This window comes from Falco cherrug, chromosome 9, assembly GCF_023634085.1.
Source record: "Falco cherrug isolate bFalChe1 chromosome 9, bFalChe1.pri, whole genome shotgun sequence".
In the NCBI taxonomy this organism is placed as follows: Eukaryota; Metazoa; Chordata; class Aves; order Falconiformes; family Falconidae; genus Falco; species Falco cherrug.
Genome location: NC_073705.1, coordinates 49187375 through 49211281, shown reverse-complemented (window position 1 = coordinate 49211281; position 23907 = coordinate 49187375). Strand labels below are relative to the sequence as shown.

The window sequence follows — 23907 nt, the reverse complement described above, 5'->3', positions numbered from 1 at the left end:
CACTGAGCGCAAAATATAATATAATATTTTGAGAACACAATATTCTCAGTGTCTGGGGGGAAAAGAACCACAGTTGTGTAGTAAGTCAGTGGCACGGTCAAGATTGAGATCTTTGCCTTGTGCCATTTTTGTTTCACATTTACCTAGGCAGAATTTCCAGTCAAACTAAAATACCCACATGAATTTTTAAGCAGCTGACAATGGCCACATCTTACACAGTAATAATGTTTTTTCCACCCTTCCTTTCAGAATAATTGTACTGTGATAACAGGATCTGATCGGTATCAGTGAAGCATGTGCGTGTGAGGTAGCACACAGTATGTTTCCTGAAGTCACTGACAATAAGTGAATCACAGCATTACAGCGTTCAGCAATATGTACAATATCACAGGGGAAGCTATATGAGACCGTATTATGAAAAGGAATCCTAACAGAAGTTGGTGAATGGTCTCAAACAGAAAAAGTACAGCTTGACTATTTTCAAGTATATTATCAACATATTAAAGAACTTACATACTAAAATAAATATATCTATGACTTCTTTAAAAAAAAAAAAAAAAATCATCCTCTGTTCAACTCCCTCCTGTCTACTGTAACCTCAACCAAAGCAACGATACAGGGTGGGTGCTTGCTTTGTGGCACTTCAAGAACCACATATAGATTTACGTGACAACAGTCTCCTCTTTTTTGTGTCGCACATAAAAAAATTACGAGGTTATGTATCCTGGCATACACAAATACCTGGAAATGTTCTAGGTACTCAGTAGAAAATATGATGACCCAGTAAATACTGTCTCGCAAACTGCTTCTGGCTTCCAGGCTGAGGGCTGGACCTACGCTGAACTCGATAAAATCTGAAGATCTCTGGTTCTAACGCCATGGACTGCCCTAGCACACTTCTCGAACTGGAGCCAGGTGCAAGCAACCTAATGCTTACCTAAGCTAGGAGAGTCCTTAGGTAAGCACCAGGTTGGTTGCCTATGGCTCCAGTCCTAGAAATATGAATCAGTAGTACGTACGTTAGCGGTCACGCTATCGCTAATGTGGCTACTTACCCGAGTAAAGGTATGTATATATTCAATATGCTAGGGGTCTCAATGGAATCATCAGATGGTGAAAACACTGTGCTTGATTCTTATCTTCTTTCTCCTGTTTTTACACCAAAATGCATCAAAAGCAGTAACGCTCCCTTACATAATGCAAGCTAGGCACATTTTAACCTGGTTTGGAGGGGTTTTCTTCTAGGTTTGTTTTTTTACAATAAATTGGATTCCACATTATATGTTGATACTATATTGTGGTCTGTTGCACATTTCAATAAGCACCTCCTTCTATACGTTACAAGAACTTCAGATTACATGATATGCAGAAGACCTAGGTCAGAGGACTTAATTTTCTATGAATCTGAAGGAGAATACTCCAAGTTAGTGAACACATTGTTCCCTGAATTGTAAAAGGAGCCAACCCATAATGATATGAAATGGAAAAAACCCCACATTATAATACAAGAGTATGGCAAGCACAGGCTTTAAGAAACAACTACTCATTTTTGTTTGGAAGCAATTTGAAAACACAAATTATGCATCAAAGTGTGTCTGTGATTAGCATGATCTGATAGCTTTCTGCTGTTATTGGTTCAATATTAAATTGAGACCTTGCCCAATAACATCAACACAAATTAGCTAAGACTCAAAATGACAATCAACTTGGAGGACCTATCCTGAAAAGTGGCACTAACAACTTCCCAGCCTCGATGAGCTCTCAATCTTGCAGCTGTTTTTAAAAGCTTCCTCCCAAAGGCACATTTAGAACTGAATTAAATGCAACTTTGACTTAATTAACGTTTTAAATGATAATGAATACAATGTAGATTCATAGAAGGCATTTACATTGTGTTATAAAACTGATAAAAATTTAATAACTCTTTGTTAATAAGTTATGTCTCTCCAGACCCATAAAGCCTAAGGCAGTCGGTGCTGTAGTCTAGGGTCTAATCCAGGTTCCTAACGCAGGTGGTATAAGGAGGCAGGAGACTGACTTGACACTTGACATTTGCTCTAAGCCTGCTCTGGATCAAGCCACTGCTTGTTCATAAATACTTTATTTCATATAGTAAAGGTCAGAATTTGGGCTCAAGGCAGGGCTATGACAGAAATGCTCAAGCTGAAACGGAGCCAGCTCTGGCATCTGTCGCTTGAAATAGCTCGGAAACAGCAGAGAAGGAGACCTAACCGGCTAGCATCTGTCCCACACCAAGGAGGTAACAGGAAGAATCTGCTGCCTGGTGGTAAGAAACTGTCATGGTGAGTTTCATGACAACCAGCCACACTCAGGAACTAAAAATGCAAACATAATTTCCATGTCACCCTGCATAAGACCCTCTGCTAAATTCACTCCACAGGAGGCAGACAGCATCTTTTCTAGCTTGTCCCCATCAAAGCAAGCCACTCACTAGTCTCTTCCCTATGACCCTGGTAAGAATCACTGCTCAACATAAAGGCCTAAAGGAATTAAATGCAGACTTCTTGATCTCTCCTTCCCCTGCCTCCCCAATTCTTCGAACAATTTGCTGCTAAACTTAGCAGTGCCTCCATCCCACTGTGATGCGAGAGCTCATCTCCTTGTTACAGACAGCATAAATTGGGCAGAGCTCCCCCTCATCAACCTAGTCTTAACATGCTGCATCACAAAACTCAACTGAAAAGGTGTGGGCTTCATTATTTATATCTGCTGGTCATCAGTAACGAGTCGGATTGTCCTGCTCTTACCATTCTGCCATCTGAAAAGGAACAGCTTTGGTTCGCGGGGGTTGTTTCAGCCCTTTTCTGCTCTTGCATTTCTACATCTCAGTATTCATCTGTATGCTCATGTTATATCCAGAAGAGAGTTAAAGACTTTAGCAGCACTCAAGTTCCATCAAAATATGGAACAATAAAAGGGATTGATGTTTTGAGTGTTAGAGTCAAACTACATAGTTGCAGTCACCTATCGTAAAAATATCTGTTGTTTCCTGTGTACTACCTTCCCCACCCCCACACACCCCCGACCTCACCACAATTAATGTCATCTATTTAGCGTCTGAAAAGGAAATACAAAAGTACCAGTGCCTTCATATACATGAAAAAAATGATGGACTAGATACTTGGAGTCTCAAGAGGGCATATACACTGCTTCTATCTCTACGCCAGCAATGCAGAAAGCCATATGGTTGCACCAAGGAGAGGATCACCCGAAGGCCTGCACACCAAGAGCACGAGAAAGGCAGACAAATCAAAGGGCTGTTCCAGTGGAACCACCGCTCCAGCGAGCAGTTCTTGGCTGCTAGTTAAGACTGTGATTGCATACATTGAGTCCATTTATCCTACCTTTAGCGGAAACACCTGTGTGCACCTCTGTACAATTGCCACAAGGAGATGACTGAAAGAAAGTAGGTTAGGCAGGATTGCAAATATAAACTAAGCTTGGAAGTGGAAGGCTAACTTCATTCCCAGCAAAACAGATCTCATGGTGGCTGGCTTCTGCTCTGCCCGTACCACAGGCTGTGGAGCTGGCTGCAAACATGGGCAAATCTCCAGCACGTACAAGCATTGACTTCATGGCAGTGGCCACCGCCATGAGAACCTCTACAGAAAAGCGCACGTATCTCCCGCATTAGTATTTTCTTTTTTTCAGTTGTTCCATTGCCTTGTTTTATATGCTTCAAAACCCCAGTGGCCAGTTTTGGTAACAGCAGCTCACTTGAAAGCAATTCATTCTGAGAAGGTGACCGAGGAAGGTGAGCCGCTCTTCGCCATTACCCAGCAGCCACACAGACTACACTGAGGTACACGCCTTTTCCTCTGCCACTCCCAGCTGTAAGTAGACTTGCATCTTCACTGAGTTATCTAAAACAGTATTTTATCTGCAAAATGGAACACTAAAATATACACAGGTTTCCATTTTTACATTACTGTCAGTATTTTGAAAGGGAACGTACGCAGCCTTGTAGGGGTATTTAGAAGAAACGTCACAGCCATGTCAGTTCTCAGGACCACAAGGCTGAATACATGAGAACTGATGTAAGCAAAGTAAAAATCTGTCACCCCAAAAGCAAGAACAATATTTGGAACTAGTTTTACATAAATCATTATATCAGCCACAGCATGTTTCACAGGCTTATTGTTTATATTCTCTGTGGTTTTGAATTAACAGGAATTTATTTGGCACTGTGTCTCATTCTAATGTCCCGTTTCCATTAATCTCATTCATAAAAAAAAATAAACAGGCTACACAACATAATGCTATATCATTGTCCAGTACACAGAGGTGGGGTCATTCCATAGAAGTGAGCTGTAAAAAATGTAACAATCTGATTATAATCACTTGCTTCTGACCTTATGATGCCACCCCTGAGGGGCAACATCTGTCTTTCCTTTCCGAGCAGACCCGATCGCTTATTTACTCCCTCTGTTTCTTCTTCCTCAAAACATTAAAGGTGTGCTATTGCCTTTCTGAGCAGGAAAAAGATGAGACAGTGTGACCACAGAGGGATCAGCGGGTTATATTAAAGAGAAAAGTGTTTATGCAGCATATGTAAAAGCAATGGTTTCAGAACAAATGACTCTCCATCCCTCCTGTGGCCACAACAGGATTCGCACAGCTCAGAAAAAGTGCGTAGCGGAAGAGAGCAGCGGTAGCACCCTACCTTTTCCTGTTCGAGTATCATCAATACAATGTAAATGGGATCATATTTATAGCTGGTTTGAGAATCTCGGAGTCAGTAGCCACCACAAGGTGGTACACACATCCTGTCAAAGGGAAACCACTGCTGCTAAAGGGGGAGAAGGAAATTCTGGCACTGAAAGTTGTCTTTGGTGGGGCACACACAGGCCCTTCCTGCACCTTAGATCACCCATAAAATCAAGTATTCCTTGTTGTCTTGGCTACTCCAGCAAGACTAGAGCAGTAGTAGGTTAGTTTTGTTCCATAGAAAGCAGAGGGTATAGCTCTTGCATTCTAGGAGAGATGAAGACTACGCTGTCTATCCAGCCAGCAATTTGGGAACCCAGGACTTAATATTCAACTCATTCAGAAAAGCCCGAGTGCAGTTACACGACCGATGAGTTCTAGATACACTGACCGATGTAAGTGTTATACATTCTCTCTAGCTAAGTCAGTGACACGTCTTTCCCATTCCCACTATAGAATTTAGGTTTTGAAGTTGTAAAGACACACAGGAAGAGCCTACATTGCCCTAAATAGCACAGGTCAATGAAGAGGCTAGAGTTTTCCTCAACCTAACTTGTTAAACCACATTGCCAGACGTAGCTGCAGCACAGTGTGCCAACCTTGGTTCAGCAGCTCTCCTTCTCCAAGCCGCCCAAAATGTCCATCTGATCTTGCAAAATGTGATTTCAAGTCCTTCGAAAAAGACTCAGCATCTAACCTGTCTGTTCACCATAAATCACGTGATGGCACTAGAACACCAGATGGAATATCTGGTTCTAAACTGGGCCTGGGACACAGGTAGGTAGGTAGGTACATGCTTTGGCTGCTTTCAGAAGTTAAGCTTCCTCCAACTTGTCTTACATGGTCTTTCCTTTCACAAAAGATGGCTAGGAGTTCAGACTGAACCCTAAATTCAAAATACAGTGATAATTAGTCTTGTCTTTTGTCTCCAGAGAGCCCTGATATCCACCAAAGCCATAAAGGCTCCACACAAAGCTTCTCAGAACCACCAGAGTGTGCCAAGGCATGCTTTCTCACAAGCTCAATTAGATCTGTGTGGGCCTAGTATCAAGAATGTCTTTGGAAATTTAGATTCCCATGGCAGTGGGCACAGCAACAAATTTAGAGGTTTGCTTTTGGAACGTGAACTTGTGATGTTCCTGAGAAGCACAGCCATATGGTGATAGACACAGAAATTAAATGGTTTAGGTCAAGATTCTGTCTGTATCAATTAATCATTTGAATGGCACTCCCCAAGATTTGGCACAGACTTAAGCAGAAACATCACACTTAGTAACATAATTTCACTGTATAAACCACCCCAGGTTTTTCAGTGGCTAAGTGCCTCTCTTCACTCTAATTTCCTTGAGTCTCCAGTGCAAAAAATACTTGGACTGTTTGAGTGCTGGTCATGTAGCAACCCACCAAAAGCAGCTAAACCTGAAAAAGCATATACACACACAAATCCTATTTTCTTACATTTAGAAAAATCATATCCATTTTTTTTTCCCCAGACAACTGCCTATAAACTCAAAAGCTATTTTAATGTGATTACATTTAATCAAAATATGATTTTCATTTGCTGGAAGTAAAAGCAACAATATAATAACAGAGAAAATCATTCACAGTGGAAAATACACTGCAAGTGTTACTTTCTCTATGTATTAAACAATTAGTACCCTAAATCCTGTGTACATCATTGAATATGTAAATTGGTGTCTTCTACTTGACATCAGATTTGTACAAACAGCATTAATTATTATAAAAGCTACTCACTGTTTCAAGTTTCATACAATGGTCTGTGATTTTATTTACTTTGGGGAAGAAAAAAAAACAAGCCTCCTTTTATAACCAAAAGTATATTAAAAAAAAAGGGGGGGGGGTGGGGGTGGGAAATGAAAGAAAGAAATGCATTAAGCAATTGTAGAAGCAACCCAACCCAACTGGGGCACCATGACCAAAGCAAGCCCTGTAATAATATAATGACCTTTAATGAGTGTCTGGGGAAACAATACAGTCCTAGCATAAAAGACAAAGGGCAAAACCCATCATGGCTCCACTGACACTAATTCAAAATGATTTTCAGAACAACTAAAGAATGTAAGAGTGGTAATCTGATCCACCAATCTGACCTTACTTTGATTCTGGGGCCCTGCTGCTGCCATTTCTAATTGTCAAACACTCTACATTTCACATCTGCTCATATTTAATGAAAAGCTGACTCTCACCGCCATCCTTTGAGTTAACTAGCTCTGTCAAGATGGGCATCATACGACCCCTGCACACTGCAAAGAAAACACACTGATTTCTGTTGAAGCCCTGCCAGTGAAACGTTGCATCTGTGTGTATATATATTAATTGGAAAAGAAAGGCTTATGCTGCTTTGCGAAGAGTGTGAATTGGTATTGATTTTCGTACTTATTATTAACAGTCAAAGGTGACTAGTCTCACAAGGGGAAGAGTGAGATCTCTTTTGAATTGATGGAGTGATGAAGGGGGGAAAGGGCCCCTGAAAGATAGGATGCTAAAAATCCTCAAAGCTGTCAATATCACTTAGCCTTCAAAATATAGCGTAGATCTACCGTGTTTCCCCAAAGTATTGGTTTTTTTGGTGGAAATAATACCATTATTGCAGAGGGGTTTGGCTCAGCAGGCAACACAATCAAAAATGTTTACGTTATCTGCCTCTGTACAGTCTTAAGTGAACTTGAAAGCTACGGTAACCTATAAATTACGGTTTTTCTTTCCTTACCAAACAGTGCTAATGGCAGAAATTTTACCCATTTGTAGGGGATGTATTCATTTAGCCTGACCTGGTTGCTGTTAACACCAGTGCCGGGACCCAACCACATATTCTCTGTACTAGTCTGTATTAAGGCAAACTATACCGGGCACCGTGTCACTGAGGCTGTTAGGCTGCATAAGTAACACCGCCCGCAGTAATTCTCAATCCAGGAAGGTTTCTTGTTGGCTTTTTTTAACTATGTATGTTTTGCTGTGTTTTAACCTGATAAAGGCCTCTTTAAAGGATAAAAACTCCTGGAACTTAGGATAGGACTTAAAACTGGGAACCATCTCCCCTGAGCTGACGCACAAGTCGCAGCCAAGTAGACAAGAAGAACATTCAGAGTGCTTATACACATGTACAGAGAGAAGAGTTCTAGTAAAATCTCTAAAATCCTATTAAAATCTTTATCTGACAGTCTTTAAACAAAAAAAGCTAACAAAAATCACAGTACTGTTATACACTCCACACTTGTGTCCAGAAAAATAGTTCAAGTGTCAAACTAGTTAAAATCATTCACCACTTGGACTAGATACTGCAATATACATATGGTATCAAAAGGAAACCAGACACAATCTACTAACTATGTTACACTCTTAGCCATGGAAAGCATTTTTATCTGTGATGACTTGTAACAAAGCCGACATGCTTCCTGATCAAAAGTCCTAATACTCCTTTATAGATGTTTCTGAATAATTTTGTAGCTTTTCTTTGCTACTTGGGTGGGGAAAGGAAAATAGCTCCTGTCCCAAGACATAGTTTTGCCTGTTATGAACATCTGAAGAGGATAAGAAAATGAAAAAAAAAATAAATTTAAAATCACCATTTTTGTATTTAACAACCTTCAGTTGTTGACATCACACTGATAAAGCAAGCTTTGAAATCCCTGTCATTTCGCCCAAAGAATTAAAGGCTACGCAGAACTGTTCTACGTTCTCTGCCTTCTCTCTCTCAACTCTGACCTTTCAAAGGAGCTTTTGGGGCATATTCCAGAATGGTACTGTCCTACGGGACAGATTCCACAGTTAATTTCAAAAAGCCTGCATCAGGAAGTAAGCTTGCATCAGGATAGCCCTTCTAAAAAGGCACCACAAAACGTACAACCTTTTTTACTAAGATTTCTGCGGTTTCACTGTTGGATGGAAGGCCCTGCCTTACTGAGGCTGAAGGGTTACAAACAAAACTAAAGACAATGGGTAGCAGCATAGAATAGAATTGCAGCTGCCACGGTTCAGCAGCTAAGTTGTACCCTGTATATTTATTCCCTGCCCGTTGTATGCTGCTCTAGTGCCAGCACCATTAAAGCTGTCTGCTTAGCACCGGTCATAGGTTTAGACACAGGCCTGTTCCTCCACTGCAGCACCTATTGTTTAATTAATGACAATTTATATTGTATGAATTAAATAAAAAAGATGTCACCAAACTGCACTACTAAGGTCCTGCATGCTATTGCAAAAGCATGCCTCATAAAGAGCACACGAAGCAAAATAATGAATCACATTTTTCATCTTAAAAATAAATTAAAACAGAAATATAGATACAGAGCTGTATTAAATGTGGGTTTGACTTTTTTTTTTAAAAAAAAAAGCATCAGCCCAGTAAAACTCACAGAACTACAATGTACGACACAAGACGGGGATGATACCACAGACATCACAGACATGGAACAGCATGTGTTGGTGTTAAAACTTACAGGCACGTAAACTGGTGGAGCAATCATTAACAGAGACAGAAGAAAGTGGGAAGGCTCTCTCAAGGGTGTCCATGTTACTATGTACACTGCCTGACATGCAAGAGCAGTCACGCTCAGAGCGTCCGCAATCAAAACAACATGCCAGTTTCATTCTCTTGTAGATGGACATCTTGGCTATAACCATGTGTTGGATGGGAGGAGAGGAAGAGCAGCAGGTTAATGGCAAGGTTATATATATAACAAGGCAGCTGGAAGGTAATTTAAGGGATTTAACACAGGCCTTAGTTTATGTTAACAGTCTTGACCCAGGGAAAAAAAAAATGCAATGAGATTATTGATAACACTTTGGCTGTACATTAAAAGTAGGGCAAAAGATAAATTGCTCTTTATTTCTGTTCAGTCTTATAGGGTGACCGCAGACATGGGGAAGAATTACTGTTTACAGTCAAGTGTTTGGATCAAAAAAGAACATAGTAAAAACAGAGAATCCTAAGAATATATATTTTTCCCTTGGCACAATTAATACTACTGAGTTAAAATGATTATCTGTTAGATATTTTTAGCCTATCTTGCTTCCTGTAAGAATCAAAGACTTTCTATATATATGTATGTATGTATACACAGACAAAAACACACATACACATATATTCTTACGCACACACTCACACACACATATACATTATACACATACATACATATACATATATGTAAATATATTTATTCTTAAACATATGCTAATAATTTCTCTGTATTAAACTGTGCCAGGGAACTCCTTTAATGCAATAAATTACACATTACTAAAGAGTTACAAGATGTTCATAAAATTTTCTGGAAAATTTACTTCATTTACATTATATCCTCAGGAATTCAAATTAACTCTTGACAGAATACCAAAATTTGCCCATATAAGAGACACAACTAATAATGGTAAATATGCTTGACATTAAAATCAGTTCACAAATAAGGCATCACCAAAAGCACACAGAGCATCGGTCCACTGAAACATGCTGAACCAACCACTGGCACGTTTCCTGCTCGGGACTCACAGGTAGGTTGGGAACCAAACCACTGAATGTAGAATTAAGGGCTAATGCCAAAAGGAGGGACGGGTTAGAATGGAACTTTTTTAGCCTTCAGTCATTCCAATGTCCTTGTTAGGTATTTCTGGAAATATACAGCATCTTATTTCACAAACGGGCGTGTAACCCCCACCGTGCCATTTTGTACGTTACCTGAATCACAGGCACGTTCGAGTCTGAAGAAACGCAAAGGCCACTGAGATTGTTTCACATGTTGCGCTGAACCAACACTTTTGGTAATGGTTTAGATTGAACTGACTCAATTATACTAAAAATGAAACAGAACACTGACAGGCAAAAACAAAACCTTAAAAGCAAATGCAGAAAAAAGGTAATGTTTCTCTGGCCTGTACCCTCAGTTTAGGATGTCTTTTTTGCATTATAGTAATGACATTAATTTACAATAATTTCTCTTTCTGTTGTTCCTTTTTTTTTTTTTTTTTCCTCCCCGGTTTCTTAATGCCACAGTCACCAGGGAAGAGGGATTGAAATCGCTCAAATGGGTCAAGTCCTGTTCTAAGGCCTTGATGGCTTGCCATACAGTATACTTGTCAAGCAAGGGTAACATTATGATTGTGGAAAACAGGCATTGAGGGAGATGAATGAGTGATCTCTTCAGCAGCGACTCCATTCCTCTAAAACTTTGCTCACATGACTAATGCCATGTTCTTTTAGCATCCTAGTAGAGTTATCTTACAGCTGTTCAGAAAGTCATCATGCAGCGTCAGGCTTGTTCATTGCATGGTACATCATTCCTCAGAGCTTGGCTTTTAGTAAGGAGGTTTCCACTGCAGCTTTTGATGCACACACATTCAAACTACACAGAAAATTCAAAACAGCATTCATTTTCCCATGGTTTCCCTCTGTCTAACTCTTCCCAACACATTCTTTAAAATCGAAAAGTTGGGCAGAAAAAGAAAAGCAAAATATGTTACCAAAAATGTGGAAGTCTTTCCATTATGCCTATTTTATTATTTTCACTTTAAGGGAAGGAAAGCAAAATAAAGGGCATTTGTGAGACACACTAGCAGTAGGTGAGGCAAAAGGCAGGCCCATTTTGTTTTAATTATAGCTGTTTTGAAGGACTTTTTCTAATCAAATGCTGTAGCAAAACACACTGCTCAGAAATTCTCAACCGCTAAGTCATTGGTTAGTAACAGTCCCTGGGTTTCATTTACTTGTAGCCATATCTTGTCAACAGTCAATAATAGGATAGGACACATTTACGAAAATTAAAAGAAATCATCCTTAAGGGCAAAGAGGCTTGGGAAGGAAAACTTTTTGTACCATTTTCACCAGACTTAAACCAATGAAGGGGGAAATTTAAGCCCTTCTGCTCAACAGGGGAAGGACTCCAGGGCACTTCTCAAAAGTGATGCCCTTTCAGGGACTGTTTTTAACTATTATTATCAGTTGTTCCAGAGATCATGCATCATTTTAATATTTTACATCATTAACATGCAGGAAACAGGCTTGGACCTGGAAATGTAAGTAGCAGAAAGGACTTGCTACAAGGGTTTCAACCAGTATATAAGCAACTGCATACCAGAGCAATACATTTAGGAAAGAAAACATGCTGTTACTCTTCATTCCCTTTATACAGTCATTATTACATTCATACCAAATACAATACTTATTTTCTTTTAAATAAAACAAAACATGGATTATTAGTAGAGATGACTAGTGGACAAGATCAAAGACAGGACAGAAATGATTTTAAACGGTTCAGCCACACACATACCATTTCCTATAAAACTTGCAGAAACATTAACAAAAAATGGGACTCGTCAAAGAGACAGGGGGACCTTAAGAACAGCCTCTGGGTGGGTGTTAAATTCAGTTGACACCTGTACCACCTGCATCAGAATTGACTCATTTCTATTCATGGAATTCTTATGGATGTTGAATAGAACTGCTATTTTAAACTAGTAAAAACGTAAGTTGGGCCATAAAGGAAATTACTTCCCTATTTTCAACTGAATAACCAATGGACAAAAAGGAAGATCAGATCCTTCTACCCAGTATGATGACAATCCCACAGCATTTGTGAAATGAATTAGTAAAACTATCAGGGGATGTTATCATGGACACAGAAATCAGGCTACTTAAATAATTTACTGACAAAACAAGGCATATATGACCTAGCCATTTTCTGATTTGTGTCAAGAGCAAAAGGAAAGCAAAATTTCTGTCTTTTATTGATCAAGTAAATACTTCTGAAAAGTTTTTTTTTTGTAGCAGTTTTTCTCAGAAGACAAATAGCCTTCCATTCTCATAAGGAAAGAATGTCTAAGCTTCTAGCAGTACCTCGCCTTCTCATCGCAAAAACTCAAAAAGGCCAGGCAAAATTTTTAGATTGTCTGGATCTGAGGTGTTACTTAGAGTTCACAAACAGTAATAGGAAGTATTTCCAGCTGCAAAAATAAGCAAAGGAAACTGCAGATTATTGCCTACCTAAGATATCAAGGAACAGCTCTTGTGGGTTTTGGTTTTTTTGTTTTGTTTTTTTTGTTTGTTTGTTTGTTTGTTTTTTGTTTGTTTGTTTTAAAGCAAGCAGAATAATGTATGCCTTCATCTTTGCTGATTTTTATTTATTTTTTTTAAACCATACAGTCTACCCAATCATCGTGCTCCACCCATCACTAACATTTTCCTTGTGACCTTAGGGTAACAGAAAGTAGATCTACGAGGACATCTAGTGGGTTTGTACGAGATAACAGCTGGTTAAGAAGAACTGGAGGTTTCTTGACCAGCAGAAGGTAAAAACAGGTCCCACCAAAGAACTGAAATGCACACAGCGTCATTTCAATTCATCAAGTTCTCATGATCCACACTACGAGTAAAATAACAGCAGCATTGAAGGGCGACCAGAGCGATCTGATTGCCTTCTGGCAATGCTGGTTAGCATCATGGGACTGAAATACTGAAATATTGGAAGGATTTTTGCCAGCACAGTTTCAGTTTCCTGAAAAATACAGCAGCATATCTTAAACTGTTTGTGAGGATTCATTTTCTCTTAGCACAACAGGCAAAGCTATCTCTCCATTATTTAATTTCTACAGGATGACTTCAAGACCACCAAGTCAGCTCGTTCGCTTCCCTAGCTTGCGACTTGTGCAATCAAAGAATGTTGGTTAGTTGCTTTCTATAATTCATATGATGCTGTTTGTTGTCAAAACTATAGAAACAGCAGGTGACCTACGTGGACATTCTGCTCTATTTTAGTAGCTATAAGAATGACTCACGGGTCTTGAAGTAATGGCACATTTATAGACCAATTCATTTTAATTTTGAAATCTGATCATAACCTTTCCTTCATTACCTTACAGAAGACTCTCCGCCAGCGTACTTTCAAAGCTAACTGCATTTCTGAAAAAACCCAAGCTATTGGGGAAATGGAAAAAAACAAGTCAAAGCTACGTGACCTTTTCTTTTTTTAATACTCTCTAAGCATGAAGAACTCTCTTACTTGTTTAATTATTCCTGTTTAAACTAATTTCTCTGGTCCATAAAGGCCTAAGCAGAGAAACATATTTAAAATAAATACCTTGCTTCAAATAAATCCAAATTACTTCCAGTATTTTGCCTCCAGGTCAATAGGATTCATCATTTTATCCATAGAAATTAGTTTCTTTCTGGTTTATTATTAAGTATTGATTCTTATCACGCTGACCTCTCTCACAATCTGCTGTGCTGTGCTGCCCCATCTTTCTGCTGTGTCACTCCAGTGGCTGAAAATAGATCTTGGGAGAAATTTCTGCTCTCTGTCTGGATGCTTTCTACCACAACAGGTTCTCAATCCTTTAGCCTAGTTTGCAGGCAACACAGTAGGATAAATAGTAAATAATGATAATCATAAGGAAGGCCACTGCAATTCCAAGCTGGCAAGCTCTTTATAATGCAACTCCAGGAGTGTGTGTTTTTCCCGGATCCTCTGCAAGATCCAATGGCATGTATGGCTGGGGGGGCGGGGGGCGGGGAGAGGAAAGGGGAACATCTCAATCCTATTTAAGACCTAAAGTGTTATCACACAATAAATTGAGAATATCTGGTGAAATGCTGAAGTTTCACAGCCTCACTTACTTCAAATAGCTGCAGTTACACGGTACGGCTAGCAGCCTCCGTTGGGCTCAGTAACGCCTCGCTGCAGCTAGGAAATATTTGATCCCTCTTGCTACTTGAAAGAACGAGCTCCTCTAATCCCAACACTGTCCTACAAACAGTACATTTCTTTGCAGTGCTTGCATTCATAAGCAGAAAATTCTTTCCATGTCCCAAATGCTGTGTTTATCTAAATTATCATGACTGTACACACTGAAAGTGGCTGAGGAGAGCCTTCATCGAGTCTGCGCCGCTTTCAAAGTGGGATGACTTGGATTGACATGAAGTGGTCTATAAAGTTCATATTCTATATATAATAATAACGTAAAACTTGACAGTTAAGGTCCTGAAAAGTCATTGTGGCTCTACTCACGTAATTTATTTCAAAATAAGCAAGCTGGGGGAAAATAATCACTGTAGCTTGTTTCCTGTTGGAGATGCCGGTAGGTTTAAAAGGCAGCCACACCTTTAATTCATTGTCTGGCTTTCCCCCATCTCCTTTTTTTTTTTTTTTTATTTTGCTGATGAGGAGAAAGGAGTTAGACCAGGACAGTGAAAGAGCGTGTTGCTCTTTGTGTCAACTATCTAATGAAAAAGACAAAGCACAAAAAAAAAATTGAAGAGGGGTCTGACAATGAATTGCACTTCACCAGGCAAACAGGGCTATAGTGGTCATTACCCCAGCCTAACCAGTATCCCTAAAAATTCGTGAGGTATCTCTAGAATCACTTCAAGGAAATGCTATCACCAAGATCTCATTTTCAAATAGGGATGAAAGAATAAGATCGTGGAAAAAAAAGGGGCAACAAGGTGGAAGAGGGGGAAACTGCTGTATTTTCTTCAACGTCACCCTAATCTCCATTGGTGTAAACGATGAGAAACTTGTGCGTATGACGTCACTGCTACATGCAACATAAATAAAGAAAAGAACCAAAATACTGAACAAAAATACTCTCTTCTAGAGAAAGACAGGTTGGACCGCACTCTGGGCTACAGGGAACCCATTTTTACTCACAATAGATCACTATCAGTGTGCAGTTAAAATATAGTAGGGGCCGTGTTCCAAGGCAGCAAGAGGAAAAATAAATCAAAAGTTTGTCAATTGTCATAGATTACAAGAAATTCCTTCAAACACATCAATGTACACACGATATGTCCCCTCTGGGGTTCAACCCCCACCGTTCACAGCAAGCACTGTCACTGGAAAAAATATATAGAGAATTAGACCACAGCTGTTGCAAAAGTGAAAGAAACAGGAGTCGTCGGTCATCCAGTTTAGAGAATTCATCCCAACATGGCTGCATTTTATATAAACATATACATGTATTTGGCCCCTTGCTGCAAAAACTACAGTTAATGGAATAGGAAAGAGATCGAAAACATTAAAAAAAATATTAACAATCTGTGAATAAAATTTCCACATAAGCATTTCTCTGGACAACGTGACATCAGCATTTATATGTTATTCAGGGAGTGGGATGGGTAAGAAAAACGGGATGGCAAAGAAACTGCAAAAGGAAACAAGGTTACTTTCATTATCCCTGGCCTTGTGGAAACATACTGATCTGCCCTGAATTATTAATATTAGGCCTAACAGGTTTGGACAAATGGCTATGTAGGTCAGACTCACGTTTAGACCCCGACAACACCACAAGATAATGTTCATACGGTATCTAAATGGATGTGCAAGCCCAGATGCATTATTAAAGAATGTGGTTTTCAAGTGTCACAGGAAACTGCATTAATTAATGCCACCATAATTAAGTTTTCCATGTAAAGATATTCTTTCACATTTAATTCACCTGAATGTGTCAATATTTTTACATACAACCTTTCATCTTACACATTTTCCGCATTCAGTTGCCTCTAATTGCTATGTTACTGGCTAATTAGAATATATATTTATCATATAGGACTACAAATACGCATGTGTGACTATTTGCAGTGCCTTTGAAAATCAAATTGACATATTAGCTGTTGACAGATCAGTTGACAGTTTCCTAATTCCATAGGGAAAGAGTATTCTTGATTTATGCTTTGTTTTGGTTAGACTGCAATTTTAAGACCAATGATTTGTATAGTTTACAGATGTATAACACAGTTAAGATTTTTCAAAAGTGATTAGTGATTTGAAAGCTAAAAACTGAGATATTTTATTTGAATAATAGACTGCACTAAAGACTTACCTTAAAAAAACCAACCAACAAAACCCCAAAAAACCTCAGGTCCCATAAAAGGAATCTTAAGATTGTCATCAAAATCTGATCAAAAATCACTAATTACTGTTTACATTTTTCATTTAAATTTTGTTGCTGATTGACAGAACTTTAAAAGCAAAGCAATTCTATTATCCCTAATAGCTGGGAGCATGCTCCTAAGTGGAATCTGCTCCCAGCTATCACTATACCTGTGACCATATGGGTGTGTATGCAGGAAGGGAGAGGGAAGAGGGCAGATGGCAGACAATGAAAGGGAAATTTAAGATTTTACTCTCACTGACCTTTTTTTTTCTTTCTTTTTTTTTTTTTGTTCTTTCCCACCTGACTCAGAGGGCTCCTTCCTTAGCGTTCAGTGCTCACCGCAGCAGCTCTGACAGCCACCGCCACCTCCTTCTGCCTCACTAACTCCATCATTCTGTTTCTTCATCTGTCCCACACCCTTTCATTTAATGGACTGATACATGTGACCATGCCATTTGGAACATTTCCTAGTGCTACACAAAGAAGTTGTCACTCTCACCTCTCCACAGCCCTACTGCTGGCAATAACATCCCTTGTGCTGGCTGGGTCACTGGACACTCCATTTTCTCCGTGCTTTCCTACTACTGAGGATGTTACGCTCATTCTCATTAATGTCTAATAAATGGCTCTTGCCCCTTATACTGTGAATTCCGGATTCATACCTTCTAACAGATTTCAAGGAAAAGTCTAGATCTCCCATTACTATGGCAGCTCTTTGGGAATTTTTTTTCCTGTTCTTAATCAGCGCATGTGTCAAAAGCATACACTATGTGAAGGAGGAGTAGAGAAGAAATAGAATAGTTTTTTTTTTTTTTTTTTTTTTGACAGAATCAGATAAAATTAAACAGGTAACATATTTATTTTCAACTGTTGGTTAATTTGGAAAAAAATATTGGGTTTGAGAGTTACAGGCACCCTGAGGCATCTGTAACTGGCTTTACCAGAACTTACTCAGCAGCTTCATTGGCTTTGGCAGCAGTTCAAAGGTCACATTCTCAAATGGATAAACTGTTCTTGAACAATTTTTTTCCAATATGTTAGGCAACGCATACATTCCTTCCACATCAGGCATGCTTTCCATGAGCTTTGCTCTCCTTGTGGCTACTGGGAGGATAAATACCATTTTCTGTCAGTGTTTCAGCTGCTTTCTCTCAATCATACTTTGTCCCACACTCCTGTCTTTTTGGGGGGAGAGGAGTTTCTTTAAAAACCCTAGTGAATTTTTTTTTTCCCCCTTTTAAAATCATGTTCAACAATTCCTCAGTTTCAGGCACCCCTTAAAGGCAGAGAATGCCCAGTTTAGGCTTTCTCGCATCCTCTAAGACTAAGACAGTGATAACACTATGACTGGATCTATACATAAGAGGTTTTCCCCTTTTAGAAGTAATGGTAAAATAGATAAAATCCAACTCTTCTGAGATCTTTCAGTTTACCTAATCAGTACTTTTGAACTGAATGATCTTTTTCATGGCATGATACCATGGGATGCACATAAATATTCAGATATCCATTGAGAAATGGATCCCTAAATCCTTTTGTTATCAGTATTACAAATATGCTTGGGTCAGACACATCTTTGACTAAAACATGGTAGTGATAATTCCTCCAAAAAGTCCTTTCACAGTGTATATAGATAAAATGCTAGTTTCTATACATTTCTAGAAATACAGATAGAAAGTCTGATCTCAATTCCAAACGTCAATTATTTCTTCATGTAAAATTTTTCAAACAATTTAAACAGCATCCCTGAGAACTTAAACTAAACCAAATATTAGCATTACAGCTCTACAAGGATATATGTAAGAGGCACTAACATTTGATTTCTTTCAGACAGTTCCTCCCTCCGGTAAAACTGATCATTTATTTCAATAATAATTAATTTCAATAGTTATATGACAGAATATTATTCCCTTGTTTCTTCTCTTAGAGAATCATGTTCACCAAGACTGACAAAAGTTCTGCACTTTAGAAATGGAAAGCTATTGAAATTGCCGGATTTCTGCATGGCACGAATGAGAGCAGAACTGCATTGTTAGCTCATTCTTAACTCAGAAACCTCCTCGATTAGATCTAGCTTCATTTAATTCTTCAAGTTTTGTTAGCTTTTGACTCTAATGGACTATTTAATGAAAAAACAGGTGTGAGCGGTGTGAAATGTAATAAAAACATATGGACTTCAGAAATGCAAATGTCACTTATTATGGTGCTGTGCATTTATTTCTTAGCTTTTCTGTACCACTGTGTAAAACATGCAAATGCATGTACAGATATTCTCCAAGGCTGAACAGTTCATGAAAAGGAGAGGAAGGGAATGATAGAAATATTACTTACGCCGTTTGCAGCCACATTTTTTTATCCTTTTGGGATCTGTGATGTCATCATGACAGGCCTTGCAGTAAAAAAATGCCCTAGAGAGACAGAATGGAAAAACTGACACATTTCTTAATCCATATAAATTAAATTAGTCCCACATTTCCTCTTGCTGCAGTGCCAAATTAATGAAACATGCCAGCATTAATTTCCTTTAATCTTTGAAAAGGTTTAGACATTTAAAGTAGGAAATAGTTGCTGCAAGACCAATAATTTCAAACGTAAGACTCCAAATAAGTGTTTCTTTTAATATAACTTTTATTTGAAAAGTAACTGGGAGAAGGGATGATAATCATGACACAATGTATCAGTCCATTTGTCTTTCATCTTAGAAAAAAGAGCATCCGATGAATTTTGTCACAGAAATATAAATATATAATGCATTCTCTGTTCTTATAAGATACACCAGATATTTTTTTTAAAAAACTGTCTAGCAACCTGGGTCAATTTTCCAACCTGGTCACAGTAGGATTTTGTTTTGGATATAATGAGAGATTGCAATGAGATCAATGTGACTAATATCAGATATGCTATTCAAAAAAAAAAAAAAAAAAAAAAAAGAAGGAAAAAAAAAGAAAAAAAATCCCAAACCTAAACAAAACCAGAAAGGGAAAATCCATTCAAAGTAAGTTCCTAAAGGAAAATCTCAATGGAAGAATCAAACAGTCTTGATTCAGACTGTTCTCTTAGCTTCCATATCTGAATAAAGCAGAACCATTTTCGTTTTGACAGAAAAACCCCAAAATTTCAACCAAAACCCTGTAATTAACAAGGCGAACCATTGAGGTTTCCATTTAGTATTTTTGCTTATGTCCTACTCTTGTATTGAACGGCTCACCACAAGAACTAAGGAAGCGAGGAAGAGTAAACATTTGACTTTATATAAGAATAAAACAAAATTCCAGTTTAATAAATATGCATGAGACTGCCCACAGGACAGTTTAATCATGGTTGTCAAGTCCACATGTCATGTAAGGCTGCCGTGACACATTCTATGAGGATCACGCAGCTGGCCTCTAGCTGGACAGTTACAGTTTACCAGGATTCCTGCTGGCACAACAAATTAAACATACTTTTTAACCTGCTGAAATTTCCCTGTACTTATCCATATTCAGGATGTGTCAGCTCCATGCCTATCTTCCCACCCTCCCTCACTGCATGCTTCTCAACGTAAACCGGCAGCGAGAGCCAAAGCTGCCACTTTGCGACCACCCACGGATTTTGCCACCAGTACCCGATGGTTGGATTGCTACAGCAGGGGGGGTCACTGGAATAGAACACTCTACGGTCCAAAATATAAAAAGAAAAATAAAGAAAATTAATACGCAGCCTCTGAATAAAGGCAGCCTTTGGCAGCTCATCTGGGATGATCACTGCTAATTTCTTTTTTAGATTTATTAGGGTCCACCACAGGTGGAACTACATTACAGGAAATGTTCAGAAATATGAAGTAGATAACTAATTCAAATAGTTATGAATTTACCCAAGTTATTTTACACCTCCGAATAAAGGCCCTGGTAGTTAGGTGGCCCATCAGGAGCAAGGTAGAATGTCTACTGTATGAGATATGGACCAGAGAATACAATTTTCTGACAATTTCCCTAAGAAACCTCCAGGAAGATTGCTCCTTCAGGCTGAGCAGTTGTCTTATATTTTCCAAGCAGCAAAATGCAACATGAAAAAGCCTTTTCTGAGCATTTGTATACTTTGCTGCAGAAAGTTTCTGGTCTTCAAAATATTCACCTTCCACCAAAAAGAAAACAAACTGCCTCTGAGGAAATGAGAAAAAAATATTTCCAAAGCATGACTTGACAGCAAGGAGAAGAAAACTGCCTCCAGTGTTTACAAGTTCCGCCCAGTCCAGCAGTAAAGCCTCGTATTGAACAAGAACCCGCTATCACAAATATTCCCTCAGAAAACTTCATGACACAAACTGGACATAGGTCGTTTCCACGGATCATGTAGTCCACTCCCATACAAAAGTCCTACAGACTACCTTGAGTCCTATGTGCAAAGCCAAGAGCAAACACCTCAAGTGACTGCTGGAATAAAATTATCCCTCTATACAACTGGGTTGAATTAAGTGGATTTGAAGCATGTGGATTTCTGATGATAGTACTAACATGTAAATGAATAAAGAATAACAAACATGGAATTCATATAGTCTGTATTAGAATTAAACGCTCCACATTTTACACGAAGCTATTTACCGAGGCATAATTGTTTCTAGGTGTAATTGTTTCTAATGTGAAACTACTGTCCTAAAAATGCAAAGATAATTTTGGCAAGAAGATTAACTGAACACTGCATGCTATATTTCATTGTGAGATATATTCAGCTGTAATTTCTCCGTTAGCATGTAACACCAAAACCAGAATAATTTAATTTGTATTTCGGGTATGTAACATGTCCAATTTACTTCATTAAAAAATCCTTTTTTTTACCCTCTGAAAGACCTCAATTTTAGAATATTTTCCTGCCTCTGATTCATAGCTCAAAAGGGTGAAATCAACACTTTCCATAATTGGCTTTGTTAGCTGAAACACATCTGATAATCATTTGCTTTGCACAGAACAGCTAAGAAAAGTGGAAAGGGAGGCAGCAAGTTTCTAAACAAAGCCTTCTGCAAAAAGCCAGGCAGAACTGGGAATTTTGCTTCAGTTCGCTATTAGAGAAAACGCGCTAGATGAATGATGTGTAAAATTTCTTTAAATACATTAATAACAGTCAGCTTCTCCCTGTTAAAAATGCTATGCCGGGTAATTCTTATTTACAATCTGAAATAATTTCACAGGAGAATGTGAAATGCTTATCAATGAAAAAAAAAAAAAAAAAGCTAGCCTCTCAGGAAAGGAACGTGAAGGCAGTGCTGTATATTCAACTGGAGAAAAGCACCAGAGAGGAAGAGATCTCTGGGCTGAAGGGCAGCGTACCTGAGGCAGTGCTGAACACAAGCACTCCAGGGATGGTGCCAGAAATACGAGGGTACAGGTGCTCCGCTGCGCTGTTCTGTGCATTTCACCTAATCAAAACTTATCTTAGCTCTTTCCACAAGAACAGCATTCAAGCTCTCAGTGATTTCGCTGTTTTCATGTTTTGACTTTCTTTAAATATTTGTGGCAAACATGCATTGCTTAAATATTATTTTCACTGGAACTTTATTATTAAAAGTTTAGGACTTAGCAAAGGTTTTTATTTGAATATTTTATCATTCCAAGTATAGGATTTCATTAAAATACCTAACTCAAGGAGAACATCATGTAAATATCAGATTCCTGTTAGCATGACTTACAACAAATTGCCTTGATAGCATGACTTGCAAATTATGAAGAAGCACTCAGCTGCAAATACTCCTTTTTTTTAAATCTTACAGATATTGAATAATTATTTCTTTTAAAATTATTTTCTCACATTGTTCTTTCATTCCTTCCAAACATATTATAATCCTAACAAACAAGAATACACAAGTTTGGTGATAAACACTGCCATAAACCTCCTTTTCATTCAACCCAAACCTAAGACAATCAAGCACAATGGACCTGGGAAGTTGCCTACAATGGTTGGGATGTACTGCACTGCTGTGGTTTGATTTATTGTTACGAGGCCATAGAGTATGTAGTTCCAGCAAAAGAAAATGACAAGAGCATAAATATTATTCTGCTAATGCAATTACTGAATGAATACAGTAGCTTGCTCACATCAAATATTTGCCAAGGTCTATGTAAATAACAACTACTCTAAACCTGAAACTCAGACAAAAATGTAATCCCTGTCCTCTCTCAAAGTAATTCCACTGAGGCAAATTAATTATAGAGAAACCAGATCAAAATATTTTACATTTTCTAGTAGGACTCAGGTAAAAAAAAAAAAAAAAAATGCCTCTTCATTGCTTTTCACATCTGCTATAAAATTATTTTATTTCCTTGTTATTCAGGACTGTAGTTAAGAAAATGGCATGCACACATCGTCGGTTCACTAGAGTGCCAACTCCCCGAGACTCTTTTAACAGATAAGAATTAAAATTAGATGAGGTGTTTACAAGTAAAGAAAAAAAAAAAACAAACCAGAAAGCAAATACTAGTGTTTAAATTTAAAGATAAAAATATATAAATTACCTTTTTACTTCTTTGGCATCACTTGCAATGAAGAATCCTAAAGTACCTTCTTGAATCTTGACATGGTTTCCAGGATTGATTAATATACTGCTCAGTGAAACAAGAACAAAAACAATAAAAACTTAAGTTGAAATGACTTTTAACTGAACGCTCCCAAATAGCTTTAATTGGTTCTGTTATAGGGGACCCACTAGTTAGGAAAGGCTGCAAGGAAATTTTAAGCCATTCTTTCTTGAAATTTCCAATCAAGTAACAGTTTCACATGCTTTTTACAAAAACTTAAGTTTGAGACAGTCACATGCCTCCGCCTAGAATCACATCATTTAACTGTTTACATGTGTTTTCTTATGTTTTTGCTTTAAATATAGACCATACAAAATAACAAACCCTCTCAGAAACGTGATGTGTGAAGCTGAGCATTTCAGCTTTCTTGCTCTGTCATGCAAAGTGGTGAAAAATTCACAGTGTCGTGAAAAGGGAAGAACCAGCAACCACCACTCCATAATAATACAAAATATCATTTATGAAGCTAACCCATTTGATGTAAATTTTTGCCAATTTCTAGTGAAGTAGAATGTTAATGGGACCCCTATCTGGACATATAATGTTATTATTTAAAATAATAAATACACACATACACTCAAGGGGAATGGTACAAGACAACCAGTCACGACAACTGAAAAAACATAAAATGAATAGAAAGTTCTGAAAACACCGCTATGCAGCCATGGAAGAACAAAAAGAATCCAACCACACTGTCAGAGTAACCTCAGCTGAACCTGATGGAGGAAATCTTAAACTGCTATCAAGAAGTGAG

General features: G+C 38.3%; 1 protein-coding gene across 26 annotated transcripts in view; it reads right to left on the bottom strand.

The window, feature by feature from the left end:
- The window catches only part of KCNMA1 (potassium calcium-activated channel subfamily M alpha 1), a 505772-nt gene that overhangs the window by 90056 nt on the left and 391809 nt on the right, over positions 1-23907 (bottom strand). For 16 of the 26 annotated variants that reach the window (XM_055720090.1, XM_055720092.1, XM_055720089.1 and 13 more), the window contains 3 exons: positions 23091-23177; positions 18937-19013; positions 17557-17709 (listed from right to left, as the gene is read on the bottom strand). In XM_055720090.1, coding sequence (XP_055576065.1) covers positions 17557-17709; positions 18937-19013; positions 23091-23177 — 317 coding nt within the window. Of the gene's footprint in view, positions 1-9185; positions 9360-17556; positions 17710-18936; positions 19014-23090; positions 23178-23907 lie in introns of all 26 variants that reach the window. The other 10 variants (XM_027797209.2, XM_027797214.2, XM_005433513.2 and 7 more) reach the window with 2 other exon arrangements.